The sequence below is a fragment of the Meriones unguiculatus genome, chromosome 9, assembly GCF_030254825.1.
Source record: "Meriones unguiculatus strain TT.TT164.6M chromosome 9, Bangor_MerUng_6.1, whole genome shotgun sequence".
NCBI lineage: Eukaryota > Metazoa > Chordata > Mammalia > Rodentia > Muridae > Meriones > Meriones unguiculatus.
The window spans coordinates 65,500,567-65,515,771 of NC_083357.1; the positions used below are offsets into that span (position 1 = coordinate 65,500,567).

A 15,205-nucleotide genomic window follows, 5' to 3' on the forward strand; every position below is an offset into this window, starting at 1 on the left:
TTAATTCCAGATTGTTTATCTGTATTCAACTTTTCATAAATGATTCAAAATTTCCATTATTCATAGTAGGAAGGGAGGTTCCATTTTAGATTAATCTGTTAGACTAAGAAGAGACTAAAGAGTTTCTTGTATGCATCTGTTTTGAGGAGCTGAAAGCAGGAGTGTGAATCCAGAATGGAAACTCCTGGAATTTCCTTCTTTCTAAACGAGAGCAACAACTGTAGTTTTACATAGTAATAAGGAGTATGATGTCCATCTGAGAACTTACCACATATTCATCGGCAACAATGAACAGCTCAATAAACTTTTCTTTGTGGAAGCCCTGAAAATGTACAGAAAGTTCAACTGAACCTCATACTAATTTAATAGAACTCCCCCCAACATTTTCCTGACAAGAAATGTTCGTACTACTATGTTGAAAGGCGAAGTAAAATGAATGTATCTGATACGTATATCAACTTTTATTATTAAACCATCTGGACATTACATTTTAATAATCCTGAGCAGCATTCCATATTTGACTGTTTTGCCTTTTTTTTTTTGTTGTTTGTTTAAACTTCCAGCTCCAAATAAGAGTTATAAATTATTACAAATTAGGTATTTTTCTATTTTGGGTTTTCTTTTTTCACTTACAGACAAAACAGCTTGCAATTAAGCTCATGTGCTACTTGCTCATATGTTTTTATATTAATATCTATACATACAGTCATATGTATATGTGTACAAACATGTGTGTCGGAGAAATAACTGCCAAGAATGCCCCATTCCCTCTACTTCTCTCCAGTGCCTCCTCTTCTCAGTTCCAAGGACATCTATAAGTGCTGCTAATTATAGGCCTTTTCTTTTTTTATAGGAAATACAAGCACCAGGACACTCTTCTGAGTTTTTAGCTCTATGGGGCAAATGCATTTTCTGAACAGTGCCCAGAGACACTCTTCAAAGATTTAACTACGTCATTCTTTGCTGAACTATGTCATTATTTATTCATTGAGTTACACATCCAAGAAATACCTGCGAGGCATAGAATGTTGTTGACAGCCACTGCCTAGACCATGAGCATAAGAAGTGAAACAAGCCTGCAGCCTTCCAGCTAACATCTAGGGGAAAGCCAAGAAGATAACACCTGGTTCGGTGGAAGCCTAAAGTCACTGATGATTTCACAAGCACACCACCAGAAACTGAAGCTGCTATCATCCTTGGTTGTCTTTTATCATAGTGCTGGTTCTGATGTGAGAGGTGAGCTTCCTCTGTAACCAACAACTTCCCCCCAAAGCAGTAAAGAAGACAAGGAAAGCCAACATCTAACACAGGATTCAGCAGACAGCAAGTTTCCCTTTTCCAGTTGCTTGCAGCCTTAGTGGTGTTATTCTATAGGGAGGATTGGGAGGCTTTCCCTTTATTAAAACTGATGGAACAAACTGAGGTTTACTGAAGAGAATAAATATTTTCTACAGAGACACAGCAAAGTTTGAAGTTCAGCTTTTGTCCCATGAGTTTCCAATTCAGAGTAGGACCCGCATGTCACTAGCTGTGTGCATAGGCTTTTTCTTGAGAGATCATAAAGGAAATCAGAAGTGTCCCCCTCCCCCGCTGCAAGGTAAAGAGAATTTAGAACACTCACTTCCACTTTGTGATCTTCTTTATACTTAGCATCTATCACTACAGACTTCTTCGTTAAATTGAGCCCCGAACAGAAGTAACCAGTAGCATAGGGTGCCTTGGCATTGTACTTGAACACTAAATGTTCTCCCTCGTCGGAGTATTTCACTGGTTCAATGAGAAACCGTTGGTCATTCACCCTGAAAAAGCCCCTGCGGAAACGGCAACATGACATTATTCATATCTGTAGCTCTCCCACTCTATTTTATTAACATTAGCCTTTTCAAGAAGGGAAACTACTGGGGTCAAGACCTCCTGAGCTTGTAGCTGGGTGATTTGGGTGGCAAACAAGTGACCTGGCATGTGGCCTTTGACTGAATTAGTACCACTTTCTAAGAGTCAGTTTAACTTTTGTCTTCAGAAGCCTGTCAGCATGATTTCTGCTTGGAGCATAGGCAGAAAAACAGTTTTCTCCGTGGTTGCCTCAAAATTTTTGCACAGGTTTGATAAACTCTTCATGAACTAACTTTAGAATAAGTATCTAAAGGTACAAATCATATGGTCAGGTACTTTTGTCATAAAAGAGGTTTTCACTCATGAAAATTCTGGGAGTTACTCAAGGAAAGTCAAGACAAATGAAAGCAAGTTTTTTCTTCTACTTTCCGTCTTTCCTCACATCTTCCATTTTTTTATTCACGTATAATAAGACTTACAGAAAAATGATGACCTTTATTTCTGACTATATTTTCGAAACCAGAGTGGGCTGGAACGGTAGCATCAGAGGAACCCACAGACCTCAGAGTCAGGAGACCTATGCTGCTAAATCAGTCCAATACTTGCAACTTTGGTGTTCTTGAGCAATTGTGTAATTTCAGCATCCCAACTTCAAACATGAGTGTACATGCTAGCCAGTGTCCAGGAATCTTCCAGCTCTGAAATTCTTCTATTCCTTGCTGAAGACTCACTTTCTAGAGGGCTGTCTTTTAGGTTTCTTATTGTTGAACATGAGCATAAACCACATTCACCACTGGAAACACACAGAGTCCCCTTCCCACTAACTTTTATCTGTGCTAGCATTTGTGAGAAGAAATCAGTCAAATGGTTATCATTAAAATCTACAGGAAATGAAGTAGGAAGCTGCTCTTCCTTACCTCAGACCGTTACAAGTGCTGATGCTGGCAGCAGAATCAAATTCATGTATGATGGACCCTTGGTAAAAACAGTGATCCTAAAACAGAAGAGTTTTAAGGCAGGTGAAAATACCAAGATTCTATAAATACTGATAATTAATTTCTGTTGAGAATGAATCAGTATTTCATAAGTGACATTTGCCATTAATTTATTCATGACACTCATTTAAGACATTTGAACCTGCTTTAGGGACTTTTTACCCTAATTGACTGACTACTTTGTGTAAACCCATATATAAATTCTTCCCTTGTAAGTTTGTCTATCAGGTGATAAAACCAGTTTCATATATGACCCTTTTAGCATAAATATGGCTCCTCTACCCAACCTTTAACCTTGACAAATTATTGTCATTTCCCCAGGTACCTAGTAAACCAAGGCAAGCTTTTGATGTTTCTAGAATTAGATCTTGCTCTCCATCCCCTCATGCCCTTCACACTTGGACTCTGCATTTCTCTACTTCTTTATTTTAAGACCACATGGTGACTTAGATATTTTTAAAAAACTAAAATTGGTACATCTAAACAAACTAAGCAAAAGAGAGGACCCTAACTAAAACACTCAATCCCCATCCTGAAAGGCAAAGAGGATGGACATCAGAAGAAGAAGAAAACAGGAAACAACCTAGGAACCTGCCACAGAGGGCCTCTGAAAGCCTCTGCCCTGCAGACTATCAAAGCAGATGCTGAGCCTGATGGCCAACTGGTGGGCAGAGTGAATGGAATTTTAGGTAAGAAGTAGGAAATAGCAAGAGCTGGAGAGGACAGGAACCCCACAAGGAGAGCAACAGAACAAGAAAATTTGAACACAGGGAACTTCCCAGAGACTCATACTCCAACCAAGGACTATTCATGGAGATAACCTAGAACCCCTGCACAGATGTAGCCCATGGCAGTTTAGTTTCCAAGTGGGTTACATAGTGATGGGAAGAGGGACTGCCTCTGACATAAACTGATTGGCCTGCTCCTTGATCACCTCCCCGTCAGGGGGGAGCAGCCTTACCAGGCCACAGAAAAAGACAATGCAGCCATTCCTGATGTGATCTGATAGACTAAGATCAGAAGGAAGGAGAGGAGGACCTCCCCTATCAGTGGACTTGGGGAGGAGCATGCAGGCAGAAAGGGGAGGAAGGGTGGGATCAGGAGGGGAGGAGGGAGGGGCATATGGGGGGATACAAAATGAATAAAGTGTAATTAATAATAATAAAAAATTGAAAAAAAGTTTAAAGCTGCTTTATATAGAGGGAGTAGAATTTCAAATAATGCTTTTGGTGAGAAGGAATTCTCTTGTTTAAAGACTGTAGAAAGCAAGTTCTACAAAAATGATGAAGGAAAAAAAAGATTCTATGCCTCTGGAATAATAGTAATGATTTATTCAAAGCTTGCTCTGGAGAATGAAGAAGAGACCCTTAATGTTAGTGTATTAGAAGGGATGGAGAGGGGTCACAGACCCACATAAGAGCCCGTTCACTGTAGAACTTGGTTCATGTATTTAGATTTTATTCATTTTACTTAATTACAACTTCTTTGAGATGTAATATTGGCTCCTACTTCACTCTTCCTTCATTTACCACCATCATGAATATAAAGAAAACAGCTGAGGTGAGAGAGAGAGAGAGAGAGAGAGAGAGAGAGAGAGAGAGAGAGAGAGAGAGAGAATGAATCTTTGATCAGCTTCCTAAGAAGTGATCAGCCTACTTTAGGGTTCAAAGGATCCTGTTTTCCATTCTACCACAATTATTAAGAGTAGTCAACTCAGAGCTAGTTCTTCTAAAGAAGTTTTGAAACAGTTTGTAAATCTAGTGTTTGCTACTTAAAATCTTATCAAGAAATAAAAGTTTCAGAGTAGGCCTTAAACATAAGGTTTTGTAAGATACCAAGATCTGAGGATGCTTGGTGATCATCTCTCCCTTTGCATTGTAGTATGTCTCACTGTAATTTGAGGTGAAGAATTCCCTGAAAGAGAGAGGAAAGGTAATGAAATTATTAACTCTAAATACCCCCCCCCCACACACAACCAGTTATATGGCTGAGCAGCCTTGAAGAGGTCCTAAATCTCAGCAGTCCTCTCATGTTTAAAAAAATAGAAAACCCGAATCTCATACTATTATACATGCTACAGAAAAGTCAGCAAAGATTATGATAACTCTAGCAAAGCAGTGTTTCAAAGAATTCTGTAAAACAATTTATAAAGTACAACTGGTACACTAACCTAGACACACAAGGATAATTCAAAATTTAAATCCACAAATGTAAATCACACTGTAACTTCTTCAGAGAATACATAATTGAGATATGGCCCTAGTGTTTATAAATGTGACTTCTTCAATCCATCTTCAGATCTTTGACACACTGATCCACTTGTGATAAGACAAAAACAAATCCCAAAACACTTCTCAGTGAACTTTCTTAATCTGATGAAGTAATTCCATGACATAATATTGGTAGTAAGTAAATGTAGTCATAATATGAAACCTATTGACTTGTCAGCTAGATATTTCCAAATTGATTTATAGATTCAATAAAGAACAAAAATTTATTCAGGTGGTGTCGTCAACTGACAAGATGAACCTAAGTGTACACAGAAATGCATCATGACCTTGAGCATGTTTTTTTTTTTAACATTTTACTATTTCTTTATTTAAAGCAACCCCCTATACTAAGACGTCTCTCAATAACCAACCACTTGTGTCTCATGATAAATGATTTGGTTAAAAAAATAAAGCTGTTACAAACATCATTGAGCAGATGTCCTTGTTGTATACTTGCATGTCTTTTGAATATATGCCTAAGAGCTGGATCTTGAGGAAGCACTGTTGCTAATTGTCTGACAAAGCACCAGACCGATATCCAAAGTGGTTGTGTAAGAATTGTATACATTCCATATGGATATCGAGAAAAATGAGAAACGGCATTGAAAAAAGGTATGTAGAAATTTCTCTTTGAATATTAGCTTCCTTTATACTTAGAATTAACACTGACTCAAATAAGTATCAATGTACTAATATTCTTCTCAGAGAGAATAGATGGTTCTCAAATGCTCCCAAGAAGCAAAATAAGAAGAGTAAATTAGTAACCAAAGAACAGAATCTATAGTCTTTTTGCTACTGAAATGTGATGGGTTTATACTTGAAGAGGACAAATTCATGAAGACTTGAGGAATTCACATTATTGGCAGTTTGTAAAAAAATGGGAATATCATATACACCCAACTCTATAACATATGTGGCCACAATAGAACTTACCTTGATCTAAGCTGAGCATGGTGATGGACTCCAGTAATCCTAGCACTAGAGAGCCAGAGGCAGAAGGATAAGGAGTTCAAAGTCATCCTCTTCTACATAGTGAATTTTAGAATACCTTGGGCTACAGGAGACGCTGTTGAAACAAATAAAAAACAAAACACCTTACCTTGCTTTCAGAAGGTGAAGGATTAAAGTTTTTTTGCCCAATTTTATTTCATACAATAATTCTTCTTCATATGCCTCCTGAAAAACAAGATCCTGTTTATGAATTCCACATCTACTTAGGGTAAGGGGCTGGCTCATGGGGCTATGACCCACCTACATCTCACTACATACAGCATTATAAGGATGATTTTTACTAATTATATCTCTGTTAAAAACATATTTCTACTAATGAAATAACATGATTTTAATGTATATTTGTTCCTCATTCAGGAATGTACAAGTAACTTTATAGTCAAACCCTCAGATTTCCCCTTTTTGTGTTTAAAAAGTTTTGTATATATACTCCATATTCTTCCTCTCTCCACACATCATTACCACTTCCTATTATAAATAGTCTCATCTAGAAGGTGTTTTATATTTGACACACATAATATGAAAATATATTAATTTACTTAATCTGTATTGATTATCTGAAATTTACTTTGGATACTCATTGTCACCAGAGTTACTGTCTACAAGATGGATGAAATAAGTAAGGTTTTGATACATTGATGCATACTGGTAAGATGATATGAATCAAAGGAACATAGACTTAAAATTTTACCAACAAAATCAGTGTCAACTTGGGTTGGATATCCTGACAGTAGTATTTAGTCTTGACAAGTTGGCTTATCAATTGTAGATGCTTTCAGTGATGGATTATGAAATTTTAGCTTTTTCTTTGGCATAACTGTACAGCTCTTTCAGTTATTACTATTTTGCTGAACTTCTGATTCATCCCGTTTGGTTTTTATACTTTATGAGAATTCTTTATAATCCTGCATCATAGTTATTCATATGTTCTGCCTACTTTTTAAGTGAATTATTCATTTGTTTGACAAAGCTGTTACTTCAGGCACAGTGATAATTAGATCAATAGAGTAGGTTTTAAAACTATTTGAGAAGATATTGGTAAGTTTTCAACTAAGCTTTCTATTATCAACATAATACATAGTTATAATATGTTTTTACAACTCATTAACCAAGATTGGGTTATCATTGAAGTCTCTTTATTTTTATTCTCTTAATTTTACTGACTATCTTCTTACTCTTGCACAATCCTAACCCTGATGCCATCCTCTCAAGCCCATAAGTTTCCTGGATTCTCTTTACTTTGAAGGATTTGCCATTTTTGCCTTGTACTCTTCAGATGTCCTATAGGATGTCTCTTGGGTTTTGAATGATTTTCTTAAGACTAGATACAGTTATGGTTTTCCCAATAAAAACCAATAAAGACAGTATCATTGTGTCACTGCAAGAGTCTATACTGTCAACATGACCTCTTATGGGTGATGCTGATGTTGGTCACCTGGCAGACATTTTACTGAATTACAATTTTCTCTGAAAAGTGACTCTTTATTTTGCCCTATGCTTCACTCTTTGGAATGAAATTATAGTAAGAAGCCCATGGTTAAGGGACACACTCTATACCTTCTGAAGAGGAGAGGATGGATAGAAATAATCAATTCTTCTGTAAGAAAACAAAACAAAACAAAACAAAACACTGAGCTATCCTCTCATATATGTTCATTTATTCTTCTATTTACTTGCATCAGCAAAGCCTCATGGATCCTGTTGGATAATTTATATTGCAGCAAAAATCTCATCATTTATCTTATTATTTGTATTATCCCATATTTTCTCTTGGAGGCTTTTAAAGTTGTCTATTGATATGTCCCCCTAATAGGAATTTAAAGTCAGGAGGGGCAGCCTTTTGTTGCACATGGAACACTTTTCAGCTCTAGGTTCATCCTGTGTAGTTCTCCCTGGCCCATCCTAATCTCACTCAATCACAATAGAGCTCCTGATATAAAATATGACTGTTGTTAAGACAAGTCTTCACACAGTGGACGGTAGGAAGCTGGTTCCCTGCTTGGCTAGGTAGCCAAGCTTTTAACTACATGAAGGTTTGAGAAAATGCAGAAAGAACTGAAGATCAAAATAATATTTACAAAGAACCTTATTAGAGAAAAATAGCACAGCGTTGCCCTCAGAAGGAAGAGAGCAGAGAGCTGCCTCTGTTGCATCAAGCTGGGAGACTATGTGAGAAGCTGAAATGCAGCTTTTTAATGACTGAGAAATCTAACAAGAAAGAGCATGGAAAACTAGCTGTCATCGTGGGAAAGGGAAGGAAAGTCATGGCACCAGAAGAGGTTTGTATTTTGTTGTTGTCAGGGCAGAAGACTTGTAAGCCTTCTGTGAGCCCAAGTTAAAATCCTAGGCTATAAAATGCAAATTTCTAATTATAACTATCTAAGGACCCCCATCTAAAAATCTTTATAATCTTGGAAGCTGAATAAAGTATGATGTTAAATCTTATGTATATATTGTATATCTTCTTTAGTAAACATTCATTTAGAAATAATATTTTAGGTATTTTCAAATGTTAACACTTAAATGAAAACCCTTGTAAAGCCAAGCACTTTTTGTTCCCATGAAAGTTGCCCCATTGCATGGCAGAATCTGTAAAGCAAGTAAACCTGTGCACTGAAAATCTGCAAAAGCAAAATACAGGCTAGAGATTGTGATCCTGGTTACCAGCTCAGAAAAACTGAGGATGCAAAGATTCAGGAAAATTCCTCACTGAAACTGAAAAAATAGGTACCCCAAAGCTTGAGCTTTTTGGTTTGTTAACCCACTGAGGGTCAGTTACCCTAAAGCATATGTTGTAAGCCAAGTGAGCGGTCCACTACAGAAACTGAAAACCGTATTTTCTTCACATTTACTCCTGCTTGGAGCCAGGGGACGCTTTCTGCACATCTGTGTAAAACTATTAAATCATATTTATTAGGTCAAAATGTATACCGGTATGTCAGAGTCCTGGATGTGTTCAAGATCCCGTTTCTGTATCAGAGGAAGCTTTTTAGGATAAACCAGTTCTTGGCCCTCTGTCCCAACAATCACCTTTTCTATAAGAAAACATAAAGGGAAAAATCCATGTGTTATTACAATCCACCCTCTAGTGAGTGACAAATGGATTTTTGCTGCAGTGGTTCGTGTGTTTCCAATTTCTAGCCGTGCACTCACATCATCTGTAGCTTGTAATGTGAGGAAGTTGAGATGGCTATTTACAGATTAGAAAGACACAAGGAGGGAGGCAGTCGAAGGCAAAGAGTCCTTGAGCTAATTTTCACCTTGCTCTGAATTCACACCTTTGTCATTTTTGTTCTCCACATCTCTCTCCAGATGCTGCCTCCTGCCAAAGTCTGTACAGAAATGACCTATTTCAACATCAAATAACTCTTGTTTTTATTTCCTCAGTGAATTTGCATTAGAAGCCTTAAATCCCACAGGTAGAGCTCAAAGCTTCCCCTGCCCAGCTAATCTTAGGTGGCCCCCATGTCAGTGCTAAACATTATCTTTTTATCATGTTCCATCACACTGGCAGTCAGATGTTAGTTTCTTCTGGACCATATATAGCCATAAAGATAGAATAATATGGACTTTTAGAACTACTCAGATATGAATCAAAGCATCACAAGTGTATGAACTGTGTGGCCACTGGTACCATCACATCTAATCTCTCTGATCTACAAACAGTATTTTCATATTCTTTAGCACTAAAAGGGATAATAGTATAGGATTTTAAATCTTCCGACATACAAAGTAGCTAAGGGCTAGCCCAGTGTCTATTCTTCTACAGTTTTGTTTTTTTTTTTTTGTTTGTTTGTTTGTTTTTTTGTTTTTGTAAGTGCCCATTCCTTTCTCTTTGTCATGATTGTTAAAGGGTGATAATGGGTTTCACAGACTCATTAGATCCCAAGATCAACTGTAACACAATCTAAGCCCAACAGGATCCTCCAGCAAGCCACCAATGCAGTTAGAGTTTTATAACTTACAGTTTAAATATTGGTGCTAAAGAAAGAATGTGTTGGGTGTAATAAATAAACATTACAGAGAAAAAAAAACACATACCTTGAATCTGAGAAATAAGTACAGTCATCCAAAATATACCTGTGGGAAGCATTGTGAATGGCTGTCTGACAAAAGCTGTGCCGTACTCCTTGTTCTTGCTTCTACTGCAAGGATGCCCAACCAGGTAGGTAGACAGGCAGTTTTGATCCAATAAGTGAAACACTCTTAGACCCAGTTACACAACTCATTTGGGGCTTGAGGCTAAAATCCAGGGGTGGACATCATGTACTAATTAAAGACAACAGTGGAGAGAGTGGGGGTGGAAGTGGACTTGGCAAGGATTCTACTTCGTGTCTAATATGATTATAGATGTATTAGAACTTCTGAGTTGAAAAAATTAGGAGTGTTGTAGGGAAAAAAATTATTGAGGTCTATTTGTATACTCTTTGGTTGAAGTGGTTGAAGTAGAGGACCACATATAAAAAGCACTTGGGAACACTGGGAAAAAAGGCAGAAAAATGTTTTAAAAATGTATACATGATACAAATTATATATTAATTAAAATAAAAGACATATTAAAGGAAGAAATAAGTAGCTTTATGACACTCTTTCCAAACTAACACTGAAAACAAAGCACTGACAGATCTTGAAAGGGTCAATTGATAAAGCCTTTTTACACATTTGCGTTGTCTTAAAATATCAATGCATCCCCTTTGTTTGCATTTGGGATCCTGTCCCCTCTTCCAGTACACACCATCTCTCTAATATTCTCCTGCTATTCAAGTTCTTTTGATTTAAGCAAACTCATTATATTCCCGGAAAGTTCTATTCTTTCTGATTGGTATTTTAGTCATTGCCATTTTTCCATCCTCTTTTCAGTTTAGCTTCCTCCCAAACATATCTCAACTTCCTTGTATAGTTTTCCTCTGTCTCATTTATCTGTCTAAACCGATATCTGAATTTAAAATCCTTAGAAAAAAAATTCTTCACTTGAATGTCTGATTTCCCAAATGTGAAAGCTGGACATCTACTCTGACCCTTCCAACTTGGTGTCCTCATAGTTTCTTCAAAGACTCTCACATTTTTTTCAGAAAAATTATTATTATTATTATTATTTACAATTTATTTACTCTGTATTCCAGTTCTAGCCCCTCCTTCATCTCCTATCTGTCTTACCCTCCCTCTCTCTTCCTCCTCTATCCCTCTTCTCTAGTCCACTGATAAGGGAAGTCCTTCCCTACTGTCTGACCCTAGCCTATCAGGTCCAATTAGGACTGCCTGAATCCTCTTCCTCTGCGGCTATCTGGGTCGCCCCACCAGGGAGAAGTGATCAAGGAGCAGGCAACCAAGTTCACTTCTGAGACTGTCTCTTCTCCTCTTACGAGGGAACTCAAATGGAGACTGAGCTGTTTATGAGCTACATCTGAGCAGGGTGTCTAAGTCCTCTTTATGTATGGTCTTTGGTTAATGCATCAGTCTCTGAAGTCCTCCCTGGGCCCTGCTTTTGTGTGTGTGTGTGTGTGTGTGTGTGTGTGTGTGTGTGTGTGACTTTGTTTGTTTCCTTGTGTGGCTCCTGTCCCCTCTGGTTCTTTTTATATCCCTATTCTTCCATAACACTCCCTGCACTCTGTCCAAAGTCTCTGTGTCTGGTTCGATCCCCTGCTGGTTGGAGTCTTTTAGAGGACATCTGTGGCAGGGTCCTGTCCTCTTTCCTCTCTTCTACCACTTCCAGTGTCTGTCCTGTTTTCCCTTCTGAATGAGCATCTTCCCTAGGCTACTCCTTGTGATTTCTTTAGGTCTGTAGATTTTAGTATGTTTTTCCTATATAATATGGCTAATACCCACTTATAAATGAAGACATACCATGAATGTCTCTCTGCTTCTGGGATACCTCACTCAGGATGATCTTTTCTAGCTCCATCCATTTACCTGAGAATTTCATGATATCCTTGTTTTTAATAGCTGAATAGTATTCCATTGTGTAAATGTACCACAAGACTGTTGGAGCCTGGATAGATGGCTCAGTGGTTAAAAGTGCATATTTTTTTGGGAGAGGACCTGAGTTTGGTTCCCAGCACCCAAACTGGATGGCTCACATCTGCCTATAACTTAAGCCTCAGATGTCTTCTTCTGGCCTCCATGACCGCAATACTCACATGCACAGACACCCCCCCTACCACCACACAGCTACATATAATTGAAAGATTAAGATAGAAATATTTAAAGTAAGCTATACTCATCGTAGTAATTAATCATTAAGAAGCTAAATAGTGTAGTAAATAAGCATCTTCTCAGAGTCCTATCCTGGAGATCGACTTTGAGCATCCTCTTTCGTTGTCTTCTTCTCTCTCTGAGCTCCAGAGTCTCTCACTGTTTCTCCTCTCTGACACACTATTGAAGATCCTCTTGTTATATTTGTCTTTCTTTCTCTACCAGATAATTTGTAAAATATGCAGTGATTTCTTATTGATTAAATTTGTTCTGTAATAGTTCTCATACATGTATATAAAATATTCTGGTTACTTTCTTCCAACCCCATGCTTTCTTCCGCTGACCACCAAAAACTCCCTTTATCTCCACTTGTCCCTTTCCCAGACTCAGGTCTCTACATTTTAACTTGTGGCCCATTTATCTTAACAAGGGCCATCCACAGTATCCAAAATAAAGTTTTGAAGAAATTCATCTAAGTGCCAATGATACTTTTCACAGAAAAATAGAAAAATAATTCTAAAATTCATACAGAACTGTAAAATATTAGAAAAACCAAGGCTAGCTTAACAAGAAGAACAAAGCAGGGGGTCAAATACTACTTGATTTAAAAATATTCTGCAATTTAATATAATCTACTCATAACAGTATGGGATCAGCATAAAGCAGAAAACAAGAGCAATGAATGACACTAAAGAGAGATTCTATAAGCAAATACAGGCATGCACAGCCAAGGTTACAGGAACACAGGCTAGGCAAAAGTCATTTATTTCAGTAAATAGTAGCAAGAAAATGGGCCATATACATACAGAAGAAAGAAAGTAGGCTACTATCTCTCATCACTTAGAAAAATCAACCTCAAGTGGATCAAAGCTTAAATCTGTGACCTGAAACCATGAAGGTTCTAGAAGAAAACAAAGAGAAAGGATCCAGAATGTCGGGATGAGAAGACCTTTTCATGAGTAAGTACCTATAAGCACCGGAGACAAAGAAGATTAGAACAAACAGGATTCCATAACGTGATAAAAGTCTGCACCAAAACAGAAATCAATATTAAAATGGAGCAATAACCTTCAGATTTAGATTATTTGCAGTCTAACAATGGGTTAAAAAGAAATATGCTCTATCTGACTTGAAAGTAAACAAATTAGCTCAAACCCTTACTAATGAAGGTCTGCCTGTAATTTTCTTTGTAGGCATGGGGGTCAGTTTCAGCCTATTAATTATGTTTTGAGTGCACCAAAAAGAACATCACATTCAGAACTGGGAGCTGTGTGTTCTCCAGTCATTGAGTCACCTACCCTTGGAAAATCATTTATTTCTTTAGGCTTCAGTGTCTGATTTATAAATAGAGTCTGTTATAATAATGTTTAACCTTGAAGAGTCTTTATCATTGAGATGCCATGTTTCCCTACTTTGACTCTGCATTTTTTCTACTAAAACCTACTTTGAGTAGAAAGTGCCACTTGAAAAAATAAAAATAAAAAAAAATTAGTGAAAAATTAAAAATTATTATTTTGTTTTTGTTTTTGTTTTTTCAAGACAGGGTATCTTTGTGTACCCGTTTGTCCCGGAACTCACTCTGTAGACCAGGCTGGCCTTTAACTCATAGAGATCTGCCTGCCTCTGCCTCCCAAGTGCTGGGGCTAAAGGCATAGAGCAGTTGTAGCAGAAACTAATGGAATGCCCAACCAAAGACCCACCCTAACACTATGCCAATACACTGCCAACCCCTAACACTATGAACAATACACTGCGAAGCTTGCAGACAGGAGCCTGTAGGAGTTGTCCTCTGAGAGATTCTACCCAGAAGTGCCTCAAAACAGATGCTGAGACTCACAGCCAAACATTGGGTGATCCACAGGGCATTTTGTGGATAAATGGAAGGAAAGAGAAAAGAACCTGGAGATGACAGGAGCTCCACAAGAAGACCAACAGAGTCAACTAACCAGGGCCCAAAGGGGATTGCTGAGAGTGAAGCATCAACCAAGGACGTGCAGTAACTGGACCTACGACCCCTACAAAGATGTAACACATAGGTAGCTTTGGCTTTATGTGGGTCCTATAGCAAAGGAAGTAGATGTCTGCATAGGACATGGACTCACTTGCCGGCTTTTTGATCACTCTCTCCCGGCAGGACTGCCTTGCCAGGCCACAGAGGAAGAGGACATTCTCAGTCCTGGTGCAACTGGAGGAGCTGGGCTAGATGGGAAAAGGAGCTCCCCCTTTTTTAAGGAAAAGGGGAGGGGGTGAGGGAGGGCGGAACTGGGAGGGGAGGAGGGATGGCGCTACAACAAAGGTGTAAAGTGAATTAAAAAAATTAAATATTATTAAACGTTTCACAAATGAGGCAAAGATGCACAGATTTTTCTATTAACACGCATAGAAATTGTCTCATAATAAACACAACAAAACGGGTAAACGTTAACACATTCTGATGCCCAAGGGTACAGGGTTGTACGGAAGGCTGAGAGAACAGAAAATGTACACTGTCACCTCTAATTCTAGGAGTCTCATTAGTCATCTATTATCACTCCAGACGATTTTCTTCACCTCTAAGCACATTTTGCTCAGGCTCCCGAGCGCATACACTCTTCTACCACTCGCCAGTTTTCAACACGCTTAGAAAGAATTTTTACCCATCACTATCCCAGGTTCTCCCATTTTCTCCTTAAGGCACCCCTCAAGCCTTTGTCCTCACTGCTCTGCACCACTTCCTCTTCAAGGTCACCAGTGACCTTCAGACCTTAAAGGCAATGACCTTCCTTTCATTTAGTCTTCATTTATTGACCACTTCTCTGTCCAAGCTTTTGGACAGATTTTCTTTTCTTGACCTACAGCTTAGGGTTTTCTCCCACATTAGTGTTTTAATACTCTTAACGTTCTCACACATTTCTCTTCATAATC

General features: G+C 38.1%; 1 protein-coding gene across 1 annotated transcript in view; it reads right to left on the reverse strand.

Annotated features, from left to right (window-relative positions):
* Window positions 1-10,202, reverse strand: part of Adam7 (ADAM metallopeptidase domain 7) — a 32,434-nt gene extending 22,232 nt beyond the window's left edge. Inside the window, exons 1-7 of the mRNA XM_060391748.1 lie at window positions 10,151-10,202; window positions 9,041-9,144; window positions 6,198-6,274; window positions 4,664-4,742; window positions 2,751-2,827; window positions 1,622-1,811; window positions 269-322 (exon numbers count right to left, since the gene is read on the reverse strand). Coding sequence (XP_060247731.1) covers window positions 269-322; window positions 1,622-1,811; window positions 2,751-2,827; window positions 4,664-4,742; window positions 6,198-6,274; window positions 9,041-9,144; window positions 10,151-10,202 — 633 coding nt within the window. The remainder of the gene's footprint in view (window positions 1-268; window positions 323-1,621; window positions 1,812-2,750; window positions 2,828-4,663; window positions 4,743-6,197; window positions 6,275-9,040; window positions 9,145-10,150) is intronic.
* Window positions 10,203-15,205: the final 5,003 nt, after the last annotated feature.